Source organism: Tachysurus fulvidraco, chromosome 3 (assembly GCF_022655615.1).
Source record: "Tachysurus fulvidraco isolate hzauxx_2018 chromosome 3, HZAU_PFXX_2.0, whole genome shotgun sequence".
NCBI classification, from domain to species: Eukaryota; Metazoa; Chordata; class Actinopteri; order Siluriformes; family Bagridae; genus Tachysurus; species Tachysurus fulvidraco.
In genome coordinates, this window is record NC_062520.1 from 22,450,535 (window position 1) to 22,473,373 (window position 22,839).

Genomic DNA, 22,839 nt, shown 5'->3' on the forward strand with positions numbered 1-22,839 from the left:
CATATGTTCAGGAAAACAATAAAAATATTTCCTTTTTCTGAAACCACCCACCCAACCACACACACACCCACACATTCATCCTCTGTAGGTTGGTGCCAGAAGCTAAGATGTGTGAACTGAGGTGAGTCCAGATCAAACAAGGCTGTCTGAGAGGAGATGAGATACGAATGTGCTGCCCTCTTCTTCTAAATGTCAAAGGTCACTCCATCTCTCCTCTCCCCCTGTGTGCTGGATAGAGCTGTGGCCAGGTCAGCTGTAGTTCAAGCACCGCTGAGCAGTTTTTTAAGAGATAGTGAGCACTTTCAGCAAAAAATCAACGCTGTAACCTCTATAGAATTTGTGTAGCCTTAATCATCCCACCTAGACAGGCTGTACAAATTATTACTTGGATTTCAGCTTGGGATAAGTTTGTGCTATGATAGAATTCGCTTTGAAAAGTCAATGGCTGCAATGCAAATTTACATTCATACCTATTCTCTCTGCTATAAGACTTTTCAATGATGAATGAAATCTGACTGTTTAATGATGTTCGTTCCTTACAAAATGTACAGTATATGTTCATGTTCAAATCAGACAGTGATTCAAATTGTTTTGCTTCCTGAGAGGCAAAGAGGGAATGAGAGAGCAGGGGATTGGGATGTGACACAGTGCAGGTCCACTGGCAGGTCATCAGAGATCTGTGAGCTCTGTGAAAATGTGCAGGACTAAGAAATAGGGAGAGAGAGCGAGAGTGAGTGAGTAAGAGAGAGAGAGAGAGAGTGTGTGTGTGTGTGTGAAAGAGAGAGAGAGAGAGAGAGAGAGAGAGAGAGAGAGAGAGAGAGAGAGAGAGAGTGTGTGTGTGTGTGTGAGAGAGAGGGAGAGAGTGTGTGTGAGTGTGTGTGTGTGAGAGTGAGAGAGAGAGTGAGTATAAAGCATTACAGAGTTGGATGGTGGTGTGTTTTGTGAAGCCCTACAGTACATCATCCTAAGTCTTCACCTGCCTCTTTATGCAACAAGGGGCCCCTTCAACAAAGCTTCAGCTTTTTAACCAGGCACCTTGTGTTGCTCCAAACACAGCATCTGTGTTCATCAAATGTAAAACATAATAACAATTACATGTACCTATTAATAACTTCCTGGGACAGTCATAGTTCACGCAAGGATCACAAAAGAATAACAATACCAAGTACTGATAATCATGTCACCATCACTCATCTTTAAACAGTGATGAATCCATGAATGGATGAAACGCGTCTGAAAACGCTTCCAAAACGCAAATAAGCCCGTACAGTCGTACCTCCTCTACAGCAGACACCATATAACCTAAGCGTGGCTACTTCCGTGTTTCTCAACCAGACAACTTTGAAACTTCCGTATTTCGAAGGCTACTGCGGCCGGAGTCTTTCACTTCACCGTCCTACCCGTATTCCTACAACCCACGCATGCTCGTGATCGGATAGGCTAAAATTTCACACAGAAACCAGATCAAACGTACAGAATACCCGTGATTAAGAAAAAACAGCCAATCACAGGGCAGGAGGCGGGACTTTGTCGGAATACGGGCGACAAACTAAAACTATTGCTGACCGAGAGTGAAGAGCGCACAGTGACACAATGAAGTCCATACCGGAGGATTTATCCACACTCGTTTCAGGTATCAGGTTGTCTCAATGAACGACACTAACATTTACAATGATGATCATTTTTCAGACCCTCTAATATCATAGAGGCACAGAAATATCTCAGCAACATTTGGCTCTAGTTTATTAGCCTCGGTTATTTGGCAGAAAAGAGGAAGTTGATGGATGATGTGCAAGAGAACTGATAGAAAACAAACCAGTGAAGAAAACTGCTTCAGTTCAGGAAATGGTTATTTTTTTATTTAAGAATTGAAAACTCTGTTGTACTGACCTTAAAGTTAAGTGAGTAGTTACCAAAGTGTACAATTTGTTTCTTTACTGTTTGTAGTTTGTTTGATTGACTCTGTGAATATTGTTTTTAATTCTCCACTGTCATTTGGATAAACTTCCACAAACCTCCTGAGATGTGAAAACAGATTGTTATTGCTCTTTATTTATATCCAACTAGTTTTGATGACAAGTAAATAAAGTGTATAATTTAATCTGTAAGGTTTATCTGGACTTTCAGATTTGGAAGCATTTCTGACAGAAGTTTTGAAAGGAGAAAATCTGAGCAAGAAAGCAAAGGAAAAAAGAGATGCTTTTATAAAGAGAATAAAGGAGGTCAAAGCCAGGTATGAAGTAACGTATTTGTCGTATGACATGTAGTATGGCTGTCCGTAAAGCATTCATTATAATATGTTTGCATTGTAGTTGTTACATGTCAAAATATTTCTTTTTTTTTTTAGTTACCCGCAGGATTTCAAGGAAAAACGTAAGATTTTAGCTTGTATGTCTTTGTTTCTGATAGATGGAGGGTTACATTCATATTACACAAACGGGGAAGTTTGCATTGAGCACATCACTGCAGCTTCTTCCTGGCACCCAACACGCTAAATATACTGTGTATGCAGAATTTCATGCCCAGTAGAGGAAGCTGGCGACATTGGTTTTAACCATAAGGCCACAAGCCCCCATATGCCATTTGCACATATTTTCCTAAACAGGACATCATAGTGCCCTGAAACATTCTTTTATTGTAAAGGCATGAAAAGGTTGGGGTAACAGGTGCACTATTCACTCTCATTTTGCATTTGGCTATCCAAAATCTATGCAAAGTAATGTGTCTTTTGTATGTCCATATGTTTTGGTTGATTGCTATTCTCTGTGCAGTGCCAGTTTAAGAAAATTAGTACTGTGTGCCTTTGAGGCATGACAGAGAATCCTGAATGCAATCATGTAACTATGTTTACATCTTACTTATGTACTGTCAATAAAGAGACCCCAATTTGCTGACATCCATCTCCTCCAGTGTGGGTCGATGATGTGGCAAATCAGTGATGAAAACTTTGTCATATAGGAGATGAAGAGTGGGATGAGATTGAAGAAGCAGACAGCAACAATGATGGCGGTTCGCTGCAATCTGAGCGCATGGATAGAGATGAAGAGCCGGCATATGATGGTAGGTGCAACAGTAATGGCCTTGTACACATATTACAAGTGGGTTTAAAAGGTGTGACTTCCTTTAAGCACTTTTCTTTGTTAAAAGCAGACTAAACTTTGGTGCACAGTTTAGATGGCTGGATTGGTATTAGTGCTATGTTTATGGTCCACTTGCTAAAGATGCAAACTCCTTTTTGGTTAATATCATATTTTCATATCATTTTCATATCACACTTCAATATAGAGAGAAGAAGAAAAAAGTTATATATTCCAGAATATTGTTTAATTATTTAATTATATACACTTGTTAATTATCTGCTTGTGTCTCATCTAACGCCTCTCTGTCTTTTTGGGGAATTGCTGTAGATTACTACATGAGTTGAAACGACTGTTTGAATGGTTGCTGTAACCTAGCAACAGGCTCGTGAATGACTAAAAAGCACAGGCGACAGAGACTAAGCGTTCTTTTGTCTTGGCGCAAATGCTTTATGACATGGACCTCAGACAATGCCGCCTACAGCCAATGTCATTTCAGGCTGCCGTTTTCATTGGGCACTGCGGACGAGCTAAACGAAAGAAAACCTGTAAATCTCCCGTGTTTCAAATCATGGTGCATGTCTTATCACATGAGCCAGGCAGAAGCTCTGGCAGCTCTGTAGATAGATATTACTGTATGTTAGTGTGTGTGGTTTCACTGTGTCTATTTTAGTTATGCATAGTTGTGTGTCTGCTTGTGTGAAAGTTCCACAGATGTGTGCTAGCGTTGTGTGAGTTTTATTGCCTTGAAACATCGGGGTGTTTTATAGGCCCTTTTGCCCCCTGATAGCACAGCTGTTCCTGCAACCAGGAGAAAGTGCTCTAAGCCAACACTGCTTTTCAGGAATGAGATTAAGCAAACTTTGAGGTTAGACTTAGGGGTGGTTTATCTTCACTTGGTTCCATTTCAATCAAGGCATGCCATCTCTTTTTGAAAAAAGGACATGTTCATTGAACATAAATAAAAGTGTTTTGGGAAATAGGAATGCTCACAATTGACAAGAGAAGTCATGTGATTTATGTGCATCATGAAGCATTTTATTTGGTAAGGTTTCTTTTTCTTGTAAAATGCAGTTTATTTTCTCACATTATCACAGAATTTTGCTTAAAGGTTTCACCTCAATAGCCAGATTTACAGATAACAATAGGCTTCGTTGGAAAAATTAAACATGGATTTACATTTGGAAATAATAGTATAGTTATTCAGAATCTTTGGTCTGCATGCATATCTGCATGGTGTATTTCCATGCCTCTTTGTCAACATTAGTGATTGTGGTAAGGGATTTTTTTTACTTGAAGGAGTTCATTCATCAGGACTCCCACTCTCATTCAGCCATGCAAATAGTGGAATATAAACAAATTGGTTATATGGGTGGTTCAGCTTTGCAATGCAAACAAGGGCTCCATATGCGGTGCATTCTGGTGATTCTTGGCTTGTAGAGTGTAGCCCAATGTAAACCAATGTACATGACTGAGTAACCTTATTTTCTTTCTATTATTTATTTACTAAGCTTAATAACAGCAACACGACTTTGATAAAGGTTGTAAGGCTAGTACAGTACAAACTGTATTCTAAGCTCTATATTCTGGGTTTCCTCAGGCGTTCAGCAGGCCCCTCCAGTAGCAGCTCAAGATCTTCAAGCTGTGTTTAAGAGTGGTTACCTGGAAAAACGAAGAAAGGGTAGGCAGTCCTTCATGCCTTCTCAACAGATGTATTTCACGTTGTGTTTGTTTTAACATACCGTAACCTGTAAACATGTGCCTTCTGGCAGATCACAGCTTCTTTGGCACCGAGTGGCAGAAGAGATGGTGTGCTCTGAGCATCCACACATTCTATTATTATGGCAGTGAGAAAGGTGTGATCATTTCTATTCCTAACGAGTTCAAGTGTATTTCAGTTGGTAGATCATAGAGAATTTTTTTAAACTGCTGGTTCGGTTACTGAACAACATTTACATGCTTATCAAGAAACTGCATCAAACAATTCTCATAATTCTGATAAATCCCAACAGATAAACAGCAGAAGGGAGAGTTTAATATAAGCGGTTATGCTGTCAAAATGAACAACACATTGCGCAAAGATTCCAAGAAAGACTGCTGCTTTGAAATATCTGCTCCTGACAAACGTGTGTACCAGGTACATGTCATCATCAGTGCTCTGTTTATTGCAAATTGTCCATACTTCTGTAAACAATAAAATGTCCACTTAGCTGTATTTGGTGCTCTGATCACAGCTAAATGCTGCCCCCGTTTTTCTTTTCCTAGTTCTGTGCCTCCACACAGAGAGAGGCAGAGGAATGGGTAGAGCAGATTAGCTTTGTGATCAAAGGTAGGCTAGTTTTTCTTTTATAATTATTTGGTGTTTGCTTTCACAGTGGTTTGTGAACTAACACGTCTGTACTCATACATAGACATGGAAGGCATCATTCCTTTGGAGGAGGAGCAGGACACATATGATGACTGCTTACCTATGAATATGAATTTAAATACAGCTTCCATACCTGCACCCATTGATGAGGATATCTATGAGGAGCTTCCTGGTTTGGCATCTTTATATAAACTAATAAAAACCTTTAGTTTAATGCTAGTGTTAGGTTTCTTAAAAAAGTATTTTAAAAGTATATTAAAGTAAGTTTAATACTAAAACCTAACACTAGCATTAAACTAAAGGTTTTTAGTTTAATGCTAGTGTTAGGTTTTAGTATTAAACTTAACTATCATACATAGCATTTCAAGACTATGAACCTATGATGAAATTTAAGAAATACTTTTTGAGGTTTAGAATGCAGGATACAAATAGCCATTATAGATCCCCTTAGCATATTTCTAATGCCACTAGAAAATCTTGAGGGGGAAATATCTTAGCCTCTTCAATTAATTAATTTCTTTCATTTAACTTGTGTTTCCTTATATCCCTTTTCTGTCTCAGAGGACGAGGTGCCTCAAACTAATAAACCAGCACCAGAGCCAGTCAGCAAACCCCCCATAGCACCTCCAGTGACAGGTAATTGCACTGAGGCCACCAGGCCTCTCCATACTCTTTCAGCCCTGTAAATCTTCACTGCTCTGCTGACTCTGTGCTGACCAGCAGAAGAGCTCTGGCCCTTGCATTCTCTCCTGTGATCCTGTAGATTTTAATACATTGATTCATTAAAAGTTACAGAGAGTTAGTGGGAAGGGTAGATGGATCAGTGCTGGTTCTGCACAAGTGAGACAGAAACAAAGAATGAGTGGTGTGTTTGAGTTTGTTAAGGGAATGTTTTAAGGGAAATATGAAAAATATAAGAATAAAGATGGATGAAGGACTACAAGAATCTGATAAGATCAGAGGAAAAGAAAAATTTGTCTTAGGTTCAACGACATTGGATTGTAATAAATTCTCTCTCTCTCTCTCTCTCTCTCTCTCTCTCTCTCTCTCTCTCTCTCTCTCTCTCTCCCTCTCTCTCTCTTTCTCCCTTTCCCCCCCTTTACATTTACATACTGGTACACTTTATTTGCTTGTATATTTGCAAAATCATGTACTCATTTGGCAAACACACTTATCCAAAGTTATTTACAAGTGAGGCAAAAGTACTGTGCTCCAATACAGTTGTTAAACTAAATGTATCACATTTTCACCACGAGAGCAGAAACAATTACAAAATACAGTAGTTGTTAGAAGAATTCGAAAGTTCTCAGCTAAACACAAGGGTTACACGTACTAGTACTCAAATGTGCGAGTCATATTAAAGCCAGCCAGGCTCTTAATGATGCATAACTCTAGAATTATTGGCAGCTTTTATGAAACTTTATGAACTCAAATTTATTATGAACATGAAATAGAACTGCTTAAATTATTGTTTCAGTTTTATTTTATTGAAATAATAGTAATGTTTTTTCAATAAAACAAAATCATTTTCAAAAGAACAAATGCAGTTTCTCACAGAAATAAACTCCTGACAGAGGCAGTGAAGTTTTACGCTAACCCAAAACTAAACTTTGCTAAAAAAATGATCTTTTAAGAAGGTAAGCCCAAATATACAATAAAATCTAAATAAACCCAAATATAGTTGCAAGGGAAAGATGAATATTTTGTGCAATGGTTTTCTCTGTATTCAAGCTCTGTTGAGCCACATTTGTAGTTTGAAGTAAATGAGGAAATTCCACATGCACAACCTAGGAATTACAAAGGACTTTGAAATAGTCAGTACAGAGATCTTCTACAAGTGAGCGTTGCATTGTTAGACAGTACAGGAAATGTAAAGTGTAAAAACAAGTTAAAATAATCACGTGTAGCATAGCTATGTGCTCAAATCTCAGAATGTCACTTTTTGCATTGCTCATTTTTAGAGTGAGCATTATTCTGGATTTGTCTAAAGGTAATATCATATAAATAAACAGAAAAAGCTGTTTCAAATTCAAATTGGGAGCACTCTGTTTTGCTGTTTTGTATGTTTTATGAAGGGTTTTGTGTCCCTGCATGAGTGCAGTGTGTGTCCTGGTGAGTTCTGGCCACTGGGCACGATTTGGTAAGCACTGGCAGGAAGTGGAGTGGAGAGGCTGCCAGCGGCGCTGTAGCCCTCCCCGGCCCTCTGCTCTCAGCTCACAGCACAGGAAGTCCTGCTGACAAGAGCCATGGCTCAGGCAGGATTTCATGACAGATGCTTAGGAAAAGGGGCTAGCAGTACAGACAAGCATGGAGTGGATAAAAGAAAAGCTATAACCGTAAGCCTTTTATGTTAGGATAACTGAATTCACATTCAGTTTGATGTGGCCCAGAAAGTGGCAGCATTATACACACTCTAAAACTTGGGGATGAATTTGGAAATCAATAACTAATTTGAATATCATGATATCATGATATCATATGTTGAGATCAGCAATGTCCACATGAAAACTGTATGTAAACACTTTTAAAACAAAATGAAGGTAATGGGCTTCTTTGCACAATACAGTATGAAAGGGTGGTTCACTCTTGTTGCTGGGTGAGCTGTGATGTCTGTTATTATATAATTCTTGTAGTTTTGATACTTGTGTGAAAATTACTAACATTTCTGGTCATTCTCAAATTCCCCAATAAATGTTTTAGTAGATGACATCTGGAAAATATTTTGGACCAGGGGTTCTCAATTCCATACCGGCGAATCCTTTGCCTGGCACAGTTTTCGTCAGTGCAGACAAATCAGCTAATTATTAGGTCCTATACGAGTTAAATCAGTTGTGTCAGCAGTAGGGAAAACTTCTGGCTGTGCTGTGTAGCAAGTCCCCAAGATTTAAGAGACCTGCTTTGGATCTTTAGACAGTCGTTGCTCTCTGCTGCCCACTGCTGGTCTCTTAATAAGCTGGAAAAATTAAATGGCAATGCAGTTGCACATATTCTTACTGAACTGATATGTTGTAACCAGAGATGAATGTGAATTCATAAACCACGCATATTTTTAAAAAATAATTCAGTGATTGTGACAGAAGTGACACTAGATTATATTAAAAAAAAGAGATATTTGCCATTAGAAGTCATATTTATTGTGTTATGTTCTTTTTCCACACAGCAGTAAATAAGAGCACAGACTACCAGAACTACTTCCAGGGTTTGTGGGACTGCAGTGGAGACCAACCCGACGAACTGTCTTTCAAGAGAGGGGATGCCATCTACATCCTCAGCAAGGTATGAGAACAGCTGGAAAGTTCTTTAAACATTACATTTCCAGATCAGATCATCAAATGATACTTCACAAGCTAGTGGTGTAATGTACAAGTTGCTAATAAATTTGCAAATACATTTTTTTTAAAGTAAGTAGTACTGTTGCAATTGATGATGTGATGATAGTGACTGTTAACAGGTCAACTATGCTTTCTGTCAGGGCCAGTACTGTATACTGAATGTTAAACTGAGATGAACCTTCTCTTGGAGTGCAGTGATGGGATTAGTCTTGTCACTCAGGAAACTGTTTTAGTGATTTTGGCCTGAAGCGTCGTGTGACCTGGCAGCATGTAACATTCTGCCGCCTCCACTTCTTCCTTATCCACAAGAGTGTGTGTGTGTTTCAACAGAGTCCTTCTGGGAGGCTTGATGCCATGTTTGGTTAGGTCTGCCATCCGCTTACCATCAGCATGGCTCTGTCACTCCTTGTAACTGTGTATGCCTTTAATGCTAGTTTGTGTTCTGTGGAAGCTCTGAATCCAACTCTAGATTTGCACCAGGTGTGCAGGAGAATAAGTTCCTGTACCTGTCAACTGGGATGTGCAGGCCAGCTGTGACGAGCCAAGCGCTGAAGTTTGCACCTAGCTCAGAGTATTAGCTAGATAAACCATCAAGTTAATTTAAGACAAGGGTGATTTTTTCTGTTTCTGGAAGCATGCTAGTCTAGCTTCAAAAGCTTGGGCTGACATTTCTACATTAAAAAATTTTTTTTTTCTTTCATTAGACTGCAATATGCTGGTCTTTTGGTTTATCTAGTTCCTGTGAGAATATTTATCATGTGGACTGATATGTTCTCTCTAAATTTGCATTATGGTGCTCCGAGTTCCTTCCACTGTTCATTAGCTACCCTAAATTGCCTCTACATGTGTGTGTTTGTCTGTCTGTGAGAACTTATTGTGCCTTGCGATGGACTGCTGTCCCATTAAGGGTGAATTCTTCCATCCTGCTCCAAGTGTTACCATTGTGTCAGTCAGCTGTATGGTCTGGTCTTTATCAGCAATTATTTGAAGACTTTGGCAGGAAGGAATTAGTGTTGGGTCTGTGGTGAACTCAGACTTTGCGCTGACCCATTAGTTCCTCTGAAGCTCTCGGTTGCTATAAACTGCTGAAGAAAGGACATTATTTACATTTACATTATTTATTGTCTAGTGTCACCCAAATGAGAATGGCTTCCCTTCTGTGTCTGGTTCCTCTCAAGGTTTCTTCCTCATATCATCTCATGGTGTTTTCCTTGCCACCGTCGCCTCTGGCTTGCTGTAAAGCTGTTTTGAGACAATATGAATTGATAAAAGCACTATACAAATAAATTGATTTGAATTGAATTGCTATAAGGATACAGTAAACTCTGCAACCACAACAACCCTGAATTTACTCTCTTTCTTAATGTGAACCGTTCAATATTTCTTAAAATTACGTCATCAAATGCAAGAAAGAAGGCATACATCACCAAACATCCATAACCTATCACCCCACAAGATAAAGTACCATCAAGGAAAGTATCTCAATTCTAGAAACTTGAGCTGCATCACGGGCTTCATTGTGCATTTTTTAGTGCAAGTGTGCCACCTCGTGGCTGTAAATGGTAACAAGCTATTTCACCAAAGTGCGAAAGTTCAGTATTACATTAATTTTAGTCATTTTAAACACAATAAATTTTTTTCCTACACACACACACACACACACATATAAAAAACTATTAAGATTCACATAACTTGAATTATTTTTGTATTGATAACATAATAGATCATTGTAATATTAATGTACATTTGAATGTTTATAATAAAGGCCTGAAGACGTATGCATTTCTCTAAACACACAGTTTTGTAATAATGTAAATGTTATTATTTGCTGGCTGATGCTGTGGTTTGTTGGTACTATTTTTATTTTAGTGTCTGTCTGTGCTTGTTGCTTTGGCTCATTGTGCTGAAGACCCTTCCCCCTCTTCTCCAGCCGCAGTGACCATAAAGCTGGTTGGGTTTTAGTGTCCAGCTGCGGCTTATGGCCAATTCAGTGCAGTCTGGAGAGCAGACTAGTGGGGCTATTAGTGTCCAGGCTCCTTCCCCTTGGCCATGCAGCAGCTGCAGGACTTCCCCTGCCCCCTTCCTCACTATTGCCCATGCAGACCCAAAGCCAGTCTTAAAGGGTATTGACCATCAGACCAGGGGGAGGTGTCAGGGCCCTAAATCATACACTCACTCTCTCTCACACACACACCCCTCTTTTCAAAGCTAGCCTAAAGTAAGTTTGCTGCACAGTATGTCAGTCTGTGTAATTTTTAGCATTTTAACATTAAGGCTGTCTCTTTTGTGATTTGAACGAAACCGAAATATACATTAATGAACATAAGTTACATATAAAAACTTGGGTCTAAATTTTGCACTAGGTTTTATTAATATTAATTTTATTCGGCTAAACTGTTAATCACATATATTTATTCATTTATTTATTTATTTATTTATTTATTTTTTAATTATTCTATTCTATATATACTTACGTATGCATGCACATACCATGCATTAGCTAATGAGATTCCATCCATGCTTAAATCACTTGGTACTATGCAGTTTGACATTAGCAAAAGACTCGTATGCATTAAGCAAATCATGTGGTCCAGGCTCATACATGTTCCATGAGCTGTAAAACAATGGAGCCACTGCATGCAAGTGCAATGAGCATAGTCTCAATAGAGTTAGTCCCTACTGAAATAACAAATGTTCTTTAGCAAGAATCTTTAAGCTTGTGTGTGTGTGTGTGTGTGTGTGTGTGTGTGTGTGTGTATGTAGTGGCATCTGTGTGCATTTGTCTGAAGTTGTTTTGGCTGAGTGTGAGGTCTTTTCCTTTTGCTGTTTTACATGTCACACATGCCTGCTAATCTGTGAGTGTGGCCATCCTGCACACACAAACACCGTGTGAGCCTCGATCAGTGGGTTGGGCTACATTTCACATGGTGCACATTTACTTCCTTAGCCAACACACACAACCTGAACAACTGTTGTGCTGTTATGTATACGGCAGTCTGTATAAAGTTTGTTTCATGCCCTTGAGGTACACAGTTAATAAACTAAAAAGATTTCAGGACACACTCGCAAATATATAATTTAAAAAAGACCAACTTGTTAGTTATTGCTTCTTTCATGTTCTTTGCTGCTATTTATACATCAATGTTTTATGCTCATAAAGAAAGGAGAACACAGGTCTAGACTGTTGTGGGCCACTGTCTGTTTCTCCATTACAGTTTATATCTGTGGGAGCTGTCAGCAGCAGCATTAAGTTGCCTGGGGTTTTATAGGTCGATATGTGCTCATATGCACTAAGAGCTTGGCTATGTAGAAGCAGACTTTTTACATCTGCCCCTAGTGTGCACCCGGAATCACTTAAGTTCCTGTGGGTCAAGTGGAGGATCGCAAAAAGTTCATATTTAACTTCTGTGCTGCTATGATGTAAACCACATCTCTTGTTTCATTCCACGTGGAGAGACGTTGTCTCCTGCAATGAGCTAGGGAAGGAGGAAGGATGGATGGAGGGTATCTGGTCTACTCTGTGGAGATCAAAGCCTGGTGTGTCAGAAAGAAGAGAAGCTATAAAAGTCACTCCACACATTGAAGAATCGGCTGCTATAGGATGGAATAGTCTAGATCGAGATGTTTGAGGCCAGACCACTTTTAGCTATTGTAAGGCTGTTTTTTTCATCTTAAACCTAGTTATGGTTGTTTTGTTACTGGAACTGTTACTGGACGAAGGGTAGAAGGCACATTTGAGCTTTAAATATATACAAATATTCAGGATTAACCCATTATTAGTTATACATATGAAATGGAAGTTTGCATGTCCTGTAGATAAATTTTTTTTTTTTATGTTGTTTTACCCAATCGACAATTAGGATCTGAACATTTGGGAAAAACATTTGGAAAATTGGCAATCCCACCCACCCATTGTGTTATTTTTCACTGTTCTCTGTGATCAGCTAATTTCAAGTGATTCTAAGCAAAGCTCATCTGAATATAATTGATAATATTCACATTCTTTCTGTGAGACATTTCATTTGTTATTGCTTTTAAGTGGTTATCTTTGCATATCAAGAACTCCGAGCTCCTCAACTTTTGAGCCTGTTTGTTGTCTATATTGGAAAACCCCAAAAACCCTCTAATCCCCCTTGTGGACGGACCTCTGATTCTTGAAGTTGTACCAATGCCTATAACTTAAGTCATTTTGAATAATTGATTGCAATCTTCTCTGTGTTGTGGTGTTGTCTGTTTAGGATGTGTGAATGTATACTCTGTCACAAACCGATTAGACTCTGGTACACTCTTTATCTCCTGACCATTTAAATATAATAGAACCTTCTCTATGGGATGACTGTACTGTTTTCAAAGTCCGTGACAGTCTAAATGTAATGCAATTGATACTGAGCAGCAACCACAAAGATTCATGTCCAAGCTTTCACACAAAGGTCACACTACATCAGCAGTAAGGCAGATCTGGTCTTTCATTCCTCTTTCCTTAGATCCTCCACATCATCTACTATTCAAATTCTTTTTTGACACAGAATGTTTCTATTCTTTCTTCCTCACTGTTCTTCGTCAGGCAGCAATGCATCTGTCAGAAAATGGGGCTGATGATGTCAGTCCACAATCTGTATATTAGAAATTTCCATTTCTCCTCAAATTCTGAAATATTCGTACATGCATACATATATACTGTTATATGAATTCTGTGTTTAAGTTGTTTTAAGGGATGGGGCATTGGGGCATAGGAATCTAGAGGTGAACAAAGCTGTGAACTCTAAAAATTGACAGCTGCTTACCTTCTGCTTACCTCCTGACAGCTATAAGGTTTGCCCTTGTCTTGTGTCAAAACACTGATGGTTGAAGCTTTAATAAAGATGTGGAAACCAGCTTCAGTCAGGTGAAATGACTGGATTTTTTTCCCTGTTCTCTCCCACAGGAATACGATACTTTTGGCTGGTGGGTTGGAGAGATGAAAGGTGTAATTGGTATAGTGCCTAAAAGCTACTTGACAGAGCTTAACATTTTGTGAAGGCCTTAACGTAAGTCTGTTAGTCACGACATTTTTACCATTGTACTTAAATACTGAAAACATTTAAATTACTTATATTTCATGAACACTAGTTTGAAGTATAACTCTCACTTTGTGATACTTCTAGGGTCATCTGAACTTCCTTTAATCCTACCTCGTTGAGGTAATTAATTTTGCATTAATTCCAGTGTTTTTCTTGCCAGTATGCTGGATTTAAATATGTTTTGCTTAAAAAAATAAGTTTGCTTAAAACTGTTGTTTTCTAAGTTAATTAAATGGATTCTATTCAATGTGAAAAATAACAAATAATGACAAATGAATAATGTTTGCATCTTGAATTGTGTTTGAATGATGCAGGAAAACTATGCTTGTTAAGTTTAAAAATTGTTATATAAAACAGCCAGCTATTACAAAATAAAGCTTGTGAAATTATGAAAGTGAAAGTATTTTTTGGTTATCTATTTATTTAATGTAGATATATACGATCGGATCCCTGTGCAGTGAAGGATTCATGTTGCAGCCAGCAGGTGGCAGGAGTGACTTAGTTATTTGATAACTCGTGCTTCAGGTTGTCTTTTTCTATGCATGATATCAGATCTGATCAAAACCATCTTACCATTCTGCAGCAGTGTTTTGCTATGTGCTAACACAAGAATGGAAAGATTTGACCTTTTTGTGCTCAAACATACAAACAAATCAAAAAGCAGTTATTTAGCTGCAGGATTGATTGTCTCATGTTTGGCATATTGGATTGTATCTTCATGGTTCATGTGCGCTACTGCACTGACTTCCACAGAACGTCTGGCCACTGAAGTGAAAAACTTAATTAAAAACATGAGTCAGACCATTACCTACTCAGAATGCTCCAGATTGAGTTGTTTATATTAGCATATTAACTCATTCAGCCAGGCTGCACACATTAAATAATGCAGATATTTTTTAATTCGCTGATTACGCAATGTGCCAGCTCTCTGAGACCAACATAGCGATAATCCCACCATGACCACTGCAATCTACAATGCAGCAACTGTAAGTAACCAAGATTCCCCCTGTAGAAATATCCATTTGAATCTTATTTTCTAACCGTAAATCTGCATTGTTGTGGTAAAGTGCAGATTTAGTTTATTTGATGGGTCCCTCTTTTTCATTCAGATGTTGTCTGTGTGATTCTTAAACTTTATTTAAAAATCATCAAGCATGATTTGGCAATTCTTCCATACAATTACCATATAAAAAATAGAACATAAATATTTGCAGCTGTCCGCATAAGGCAAAAGAGAAAAGCATTATATAGGACTAGTTCCCCTCTGACTATAATCATGTTTGTTTGGATATAAAAGAGAAATGTGAAATCACAGATGTTTTTAATCATCATTGTCTTAGCACAGGCTCTAGAGTACCTAATAATCTCAATTTTAAAAAAAGGATGTGTGTTCTCTGTGCATATAGATCAGATTACTGAAACAAAAAAAAAAGAAAAAGAACAACCAAAATAAATTCTGCAAGTGAAATAATTCTTTCAAATGAAATTCTGTGAATTCAATCAACAATTTATTACTATACATTCTGCATAACTATCTTAACAGAAAATAAAAATTTATGCCAAAATGAGAAAATCCAACTTGTGTTTGTATTTAATTAAGCTGCATTTCTATTTTATTGCCTCAGAATACAGCACTTCATGTGTTTGCGGCACTTTGTTGAGTGTGGTATCAATAAGTAGATTCCCTAGGACAAATTCATAAAAATGGGGATGAATGCATCTGATGTTCTTCCACAAACTAACTACATAAAGCCTGTGAATCATTCACATCACCAATGTTCCAGTTTTATCCTTTCTATTGCTTTGCCAGGGCTGTGCTGAAGCCAGTTTATGACTTTCTGGCCTCTTTTTGTGCATGTAAAAATGTATGCATAATTTAAATCAGGACATTTACTCGGTATAAAACATTTCCCCCTTTCCTTTAATGAACCTTGTGGTTGTGCTTGGCAGCAGGCTTTGTATTACCACCCGGTCTGGAAGCATTTTCTTTCCAGACTTCTGAAGATGGCGTTCTTTTGTCTTTTTCATTTACATCATTGACAATCATATTACATACACTATGATTTACTAATTTAGTAACAAGCTCAAAACCTTTCCATTCCTTTGAAAGGCTAAAAGTCTGTTTTCCTCTAATCTACCCGCAAACACTGCTTTCTGGTAGATTTCCATCTTGCAGTGTAGTCATTATAATTCTGCTAGTGAACTCTTCCACTGGCAGAGTATCGGCTATCTCAGCACTGATTAACAGTATTTCCTTACAGCGTTGTTATTTTCTTTGGTACACTTTGCTGCTGATTTTACAGCCTATTCTTGATTGTTTTAGCTATGTCCAGTTATTTGCTTTGTTTAATTTCCTTCAAGCTCAGCTCTGAATTATTAATGTTGATTTATGACTGCAGGCCCACCACTAAGCACAAAGGACTGTAATATCATGAAAGTAGTTTGTCTTTATTTTTCACAGACATTTTGGCGATTACATGCCATAGAAAAGCCTGTACTGCAGTGTAATAAAAAATTAAGTAAATTGTTCTCATACAAAAGAGAACAATTGTGTACCTGTGAGAGGCTTATATCTAAGATAGCAAAAGAATGAGAGAGAATGAACGAGAGAGGAGCTGCAAACAGAGTGGACGTAAGGCACCTGTGGTGGGAGGTGGGGGTTCATTAGTATTCATTCTACATTTCTCTCCAGTTCCTGGAGACAGAAAGAGGTGGGGGGAGGAATCATCTGTCCCCCCCACAGGCTCTGCGGCTCTACTTTAGAGACTAAAACAAAGAAGAGCACAATGCTGTTGTGTAGAAGGTCTTACAGAGAAACCAAATTAAAGGGTTTGTCTGATTCAACACAAACCCTGTTTAACTTCATTCAGAGCCTCATACTTTAAAGATTTTGAGAACAATCACTTGTATTCTGCATTGTCTTTGAGTTGCTGACAGAGCTTGAGTTTTCTCTCTGTGTTCTGTACTGGTTGCTGTGGTCCTGTTTTATAGGACCTGGGAGGGTTGAGACAGCAGATGGGCTGCCCTGCTGTGTGCCTGATTGAAATGCTGGAGCTGAAGCATACAAGTAAGCACACTCCTCAGCCTCAGTCAGCACCAGTCCTGCCTGAGTAACAATCAGCCTTGCAGGCTCTCTGCTACTCAGAGCTGGATTCTGGGTGGAGGACGAGTAGACCCTGCCAGGGTGCTTAGGTCTTGCTCGGCCCATGACTCCACCATCATTTATACACCTGCTGCCTGCCTGAGTGAGTTGGCTGAGTTTTGAGAGAACCTGTCGTCGCCCGACTGCTGTTGGCTTTTCTATTAAACAATACTAAAAAGATCAAAATAAAGCGTTTTCTCCACATTGGGTAAACTGGTATAGGTATATGATTTGAAATGAAATCACATAACTAAAGATTAACAGAAGCATAAAAGAAGATTATGTATTTATATTGTAAAAGTAGCTCTGTATCTGTTGCCTGAATTCAATAGGATCCAAGCACCACCACCTATAATTATTTTATAGTTCAGGGTGAGTATTCTGTTTTTTTGTTGTTGTTTTTGTTTTTCAACTAGAAAATATATAAGAAACCTAATGTTAAGATTTAATAGTGTTAAATAAATAGAATATATGCAAGCAAAAAAAAATTATAAGTCAGCATAGTCAGCATTCACTGCAGTACCAGCAGGAGACCAAAAAAATCCAGATATTTCTTTAGCAAGTAAATTTGAAGTTTGTGGAATAGCCTTGATGCCCGATGAGTGAGTGAGTGAGTTAGTGGAATATGAAGGTAAAGAGGTTTCCAGCCAGTGTCAGACAGGCTGATGAGAAGGTTATTGAACAATACAGAAAGAATGGCAGAAATTAATGAATGTGTTTCATAGAAATGAAATCCATATAGAAATCCATAAACAGAAATGATCCAAAAAAGTTCTCATAAAAGTTTGTAATTTATATAATATGTTTAATACTTATAATTAAATAAACAAGTTAGCTGGATAAACAGGATATCTTTTTACTATTTAATCATTTAATATTATCTTCTGACAAGTAGATGTTATTTACTCACAAATATTTTTTCCCCTCTTTTTGCTATGGGATTTTGGAAGTATTCCAGACTTGTGCAAGAAAGGAATTTTTGTTCAAAGGCATGAAAACAACGCTAGTACTAAAACTCATTTGTCTTGGCTGTAAATATTTTTTTAATATTAAGTGTCAAGTGGATTAAACTGTCATATTAGCTTCAGATAAATGATGAAATAATAACAGTAGTAGTGAGTTTAGGATTAAATCCTACTGTAGATGTACTAATTTGATCTATGGGTACTTACACTTATTGAGTAGGCCTAGAATTCTGGCTACAATGGTAGGGATGGGTACGTTTGGCATTGAGTAGAGCAGGATGGGGCGTTTTTGTGTCTTTCTGATGATATACAGTGCTTCAGGCTGGGGGCTGAATGATGAGGAGCCGGCCCGCTGTCCTCTGGGTGACATTCAAAGCCCCCATAAATCCTGGTCTTTATAGTACCAGATCGCCATAAATCCCACAGTCTAATTGGAGGTGTAATGAATTACCATAATTAGTCATAGGCGATATTACATTAAAAGCAGGGCGTGTATGCTGCAGGGACGAGTACATTATGGCAGAGGGAGCTTAGTGTGTGTGCAGAATAGATGTGTTGCAAGAAGTTGATGGAGCCTTCTGAGCAGCTTTGATCTAATTGTGGAATTTTTAGGATTTAAATTTATGTTTTGGAAATATATAAAATACATTATAATTGATTAAGTGATGAAGGTTATGAATTCCTATTAATAATCTCGCCTGTCAACATGATTTGAGCTTCAGGTAAAGGTTCTAAAGTGCAAATCACTGCTTACAAGGTGCAACTCATGTTTGAATGCTTAAATCATTTCAAATAAATCAGAACAAAAGTGTTCTGGTCCAGATTAATTGATCTATTTTGTCTGACTTCATTAAAAATTATTTAAACAATTTGTGTGAAACCTGTGTGACCTGTTTACTACCATGTACATGAGTTGCAAATGACACTTGCAAACACAGGGCAGTGTGATCCACTTATCCTTTTGCCCCACTGCAAATTCTACTTGGTACTGAGAGAACTACACTGTGGTGCCAATGGCTGTTTGGCAAAATATTGCTCGTCAGTTTTATGATGCTAATAAATGACGTTGTTAATGGATCCACACCATGTCCTGTGCCCAGCTCTAGACAGCTCCATCTATGACTCTTTTATTACAATTTGATCCTAAAATATAAGGTTTCATAGATAAAAGCCACGAACCAATTAATCTTGTGGGTGCTAAATTCCATTAATGATACTGAAACATTTCTAATTAAATTGGGCAACTATAAAAGGATACGTTTGATTAGACAGAAAGGAAAAGAGAGTTATAGAGGAAGGAAAGAAAGGTCAGAAAAAACTGAGAAGTAAGAAGCTAAGAACTGCAAGTCCAGACAAGGTGTTCACTTGATCCTGCTTTCTTACTTGCATACTGTATTCTACAGTGATTGATTTTAAGTAACTTAATTGGGTAAGCAGGGTTAATAAATGTATGGGACAGAACTTGGTGGGTGATAAGACTATGGGTATGGAAAATTTGTAATCTTCCTCTTTAAGACTCTGGCAATAAAATTTTGGTCTATTAATCTTGACAACTGGAGAACTTTGATAAAGATCTTCTCTACGTTCCCTACTCACGCAAGTTGTTCACATCTAAATCATTTTTATCTCACCTTTTTTTTTTTTTTTATCTCTGTCTGTTAATTATTCACTCACTCTTTCTCACACCTTAATCGCTCTTATGTACTGATGTTGTATTCTTAAACAATTCTCAGGGAAATATATATGCATATATTTTTTAATTGGCCCACTGTCAGCAAAACATTTAGGCCACATCTTCATTTTTTCCTACTAAATCTGACACAGAAGCTGCTGAAATGTAAGCAAATATTAATTGGGGTCATCATCTGGAGACGCAACTCATGCGGATGACTAACATAAAGCACTTTGGTGGGACCTGAAGCTATACAGACAAGTATGCTGATGCATTACATTTCTCATGATTGCTGGCCACAGTCGTGATGATTCATAATGACCAGTGAACTTCACCTTCGTATTTTAGCTGCTGAGTGTTTTAGCAATTAAAAAGGCCTCTGATAGTCTGAGTGTCTTTTAAACTATAATCTTTGAATATGTTTGGTCATAATTATCACATAAGTTGTTCTTTTGGATGTTTCTTTTTTATGTTGTCTTCCATTCATCCCAGTATAATAAGGAAATAATATACTTCTGCGTTTTTGAAGAGCAAACCATTATGAGCTATTGTTTGCAATCAGCTTCTTTATTTTAAATCAGCTCTTCTTTTGTCTGGGCAGTATTGCTAAGAGGAATATATGAGCAATTTGTTAAAAGCACTATGTCTACTGATCCCTGGCTGTTATTAATTGCTGCCTGTTAAGTGCCATTGGGAACAGTGGGCCACCAGGTCTCAGCAACAACCACATTTTCTACTGAGACACCTTGGTGTCCAAGATAGTCCAAGATTGAAATGCCCTTGTGATTCAGACATAATTAACAGCAAATACCAGAGCTTACAAGTGCTTATTCTGGTCCTGTTCCAAATCATTTGAAACAAAGACATTTTAAAGACACATTTCTATTTTAAACAGTGTTCAAATGTGGATTCACATACTTGGCAGTATCTTGTTCTTATGTTCACTACTAGGTGCATTTTATCATTGCCTTTACACAGATAATAATACAAGTAATTATAAGTTCAGAGCAAACAGAAAGTGTGATTTAAATATATCTCTACTGAGTTACTGTAACACTTCACTTACACGAGTAAAAAATGAGTTAGCAACAAATGCGGTGTGTTGCAAGGGCTCACGTTTTATGTGCCTCTGACACCTGGTATGGATTGAGAGACTTGAATGTAGCTTAACTGCCATGTGTGAAAAAAAAGATATGTCCGGTGTGAATTGACCTGAATGGAGCCAAAGGACCTCAATGTAGAACATAATGTTACCAAAGAATGAGCGAGTGACTCAAACATACAGTGTCAAACCACATGAAATTGAATAGACACACTGAAGGAGAAGACGTATAAAGAACAGTTGGCTGATAGAAGGTTAGAAAAGTGAATTGGGATATTTGGATATGAATATGAATAAGAATATTATCTAAATTATTTTATAATGAGAATTTTTTATGTCTTCATTCTTAAAACTACAATGCACAAAGGTTTTGTTGAAAAAGAAATAAGCATACATATTCAGTCAGGGGATAAAATATTGCATAATCTGATTCTGAGTTGCTTGGAATCACCCAGATTTAGTCAGTGCTTTGTCATATGATGGATTTTTTGAGAAATGATTATGCAAGATAAAAAAGGGGAAAAGGGACTCCTTTTAGTTTTAGTTTGGTTCAACAAAAAACAAACTAAAACTAAAAGGAGTCCCTTTTCCCCTTTTTTATCTTGATGATTTTTTGCCTTGTTTTGTGTGAAACAAATGAATGATAGATCATGGACAATGGACTTATAGACTTAACAGTTTATACTCTTATAACAGCACATTTCAGTCTCAGATGTACAGATGCTCAGGGAAAGATCCCTACATTCACCCTGTAGTCCACTCCTGAGCGAGGCAACACTTCCTCCTTTCCAGAACTTCTATTTTAGCTAGTTATACTGTATAACAAGAGGGTCAATTCTACAGGCCTTGTGCTATTTTTGTTTTTTGTAATGAGCACAGTTACATACACAGTTACACTACATTTGTAATGAACAGGCATTGCTACTGGATCATGCAGGTGCTAACTAGTCAGCAGTAAAAGATAAGTGTCTTGATTTTTTTCTCTTTTATTGTTACCAGAACAGTCACAGTGATGTGAACAATAATGTTACTTTATTTTAATTTTTAAAACTCTTGTTATACTAAGCAATCATAACTTGTAAATATTTGTGTTGCAAACCAACCTACATCATGGGTGTAATATAATAGGATATATGCTAAACAGTCTGTTCTAAATGACACAAGTTTTGTCAGATCTTCAGAAATTGCACAATAGTCTGGTTGTACCTACACTCTGACATCCCAAAAAGAGACACACTGGCAGAGAGAGAAAGAGAGATCATCTTGGCAGCTAGAAGAGACATATGTGCTGAAGTTTCTCCCAGAATAAATCAGCACTATAAGTATGACAGGTGTTTGTCCACCTGCTATAAACATCTCGCCCATGCCCTTGGCTGCCTCATCATGGTGTGATTATTTACTGGGCTATGGTCCTGTTTACTCTTACGTTGTCCACGAATATGATTGTACTCCAGCTGTCCAGTTGAGAGACCTAGTGCTTGTTAGTAAATTGATGGATGGGTTTGCATGCCCATGGGGTGAGCTTGTCAGTGCAAGGAGCAGCCTGGAATGACAGATAATTCTACAGTTATCTGAGATAGCACATGAGCTGCCAAACTGTTTTAGCTGTCGGATGTTAAACTTGCATAAACATACATACTGTCACTCTCAAAGATGCCTCTGGGCGTTCAAACTAAAACTAACCCTAAGTCAAGCTCAGTGCTACACCTTCAGTGTAACACCACCAGAGTACACATACTGCAGCACCATGGAGAAAAGTATCCAGGAAACATATCCAGGGTGGAAGTGCTAAGCTCGGCAGCATCACTGATGATGAGGCTCGTGCTTCGTCCAATGCAAGGGCATGATTCTCTTGGTAGATGCCAAGTTCACCAGAGATAACTTAGCATCCAAGTCCAAGAAATATTTGTAAGGTTACTAAATGGTGCTTGTGTGGGACAGTGCTAAGTCAAAACCTAGCCAGGTAAGAAGAGCTGTGGTACTTGTGCATAAATTGCAGTGACAGACAGCTACAGCTTGATATTAGGTCTCCAGTGTACTTTGATGATATTGCTGCATCCTAAGTGGCATTTTGGCAACTGCGCATGTGGTTATCAGATTCAAGTAAATAGATGCGCATCA

The 22,839-nt window shown here is 38.0% G+C and overlaps 1 protein-coding gene across 4 annotated transcripts; it reads left to right on the forward strand.

Moving 5' to 3' along the window:
- Nucleotides 1–1,367: 1,367 nt before the first annotated feature.
- On the forward strand, nt 1,368–16,339 carry skap2 (src kinase associated phosphoprotein 2). Of its 4 annotated transcripts, XM_027149859.2 has the most exons (14): nt 1,372–1,633; nt 2,128–2,233; nt 2,348–2,373; nt 2,959–3,060; nt 4,678–4,758; nt 4,850–4,933; nt 5,090–5,214; nt 5,343–5,406; nt 5,489–5,617; nt 6,007–6,081; nt 8,606–8,721; nt 13,702–13,804; nt 13,922–13,957; nt 14,270–16,339. In XM_027149859.2, the coding sequence occupies exons 1-12, from the start codon at nt 1,594–1,596 to the stop codon at nt 13,792–13,794; spliced, it is 1,041 nt and encodes a 346-aa protein (XP_027005660.1). In that variant the 5' UTR covers nt 1,372–1,593; the 3' UTR covers nt 13,795–13,804; nt 13,922–13,957; nt 14,270–16,339. The 4 variants fall into 4 exon arrangements, with proteins under 4 accessions (XP_047667487.1, XP_047667488.1, XP_027005661.1 ...); XM_027149860.2 differs by lacking the exon at nt 14,270–16,339 and having other exon boundaries at nt 1,370–1,633; nt 8,609–8,721; nt 13,922–14,237; XM_047811531.1 differs by lacking the exons at nt 6,007–6,081; nt 8,606–8,721; nt 13,702–13,804; nt 13,922–13,957; nt 14,270–16,339 and adding an exon at nt 5,787–5,973 and having other exon boundaries at nt 1,368–1,633; nt 5,489–5,705.
- The last annotated feature ends 6,500 nt before the right edge of the window (nt 16,340–22,839 follow it).

Coding starts and splice junctions, on each gene's coding strand:
- skap2 (XM_027149859.2), top strand. CDS start 1,594: ATGAAGTCCATACCGGAGGATTTATCCACACTCGTTTCAG. Junction 4,759..4,849: donor CCTGGAAAAACGAAGAAAGG/GTAGGCAGTCCT, acceptor GCCTTCTGGCAG/ATCACAGCTTCTTTGGCACC. Junction 6,082..8,605: donor CATAGCACCTCCAGTGACAG/GTAATTGCACTG, acceptor TTTTCCACACAG/CAGTAAATAAGAGCACAGAC.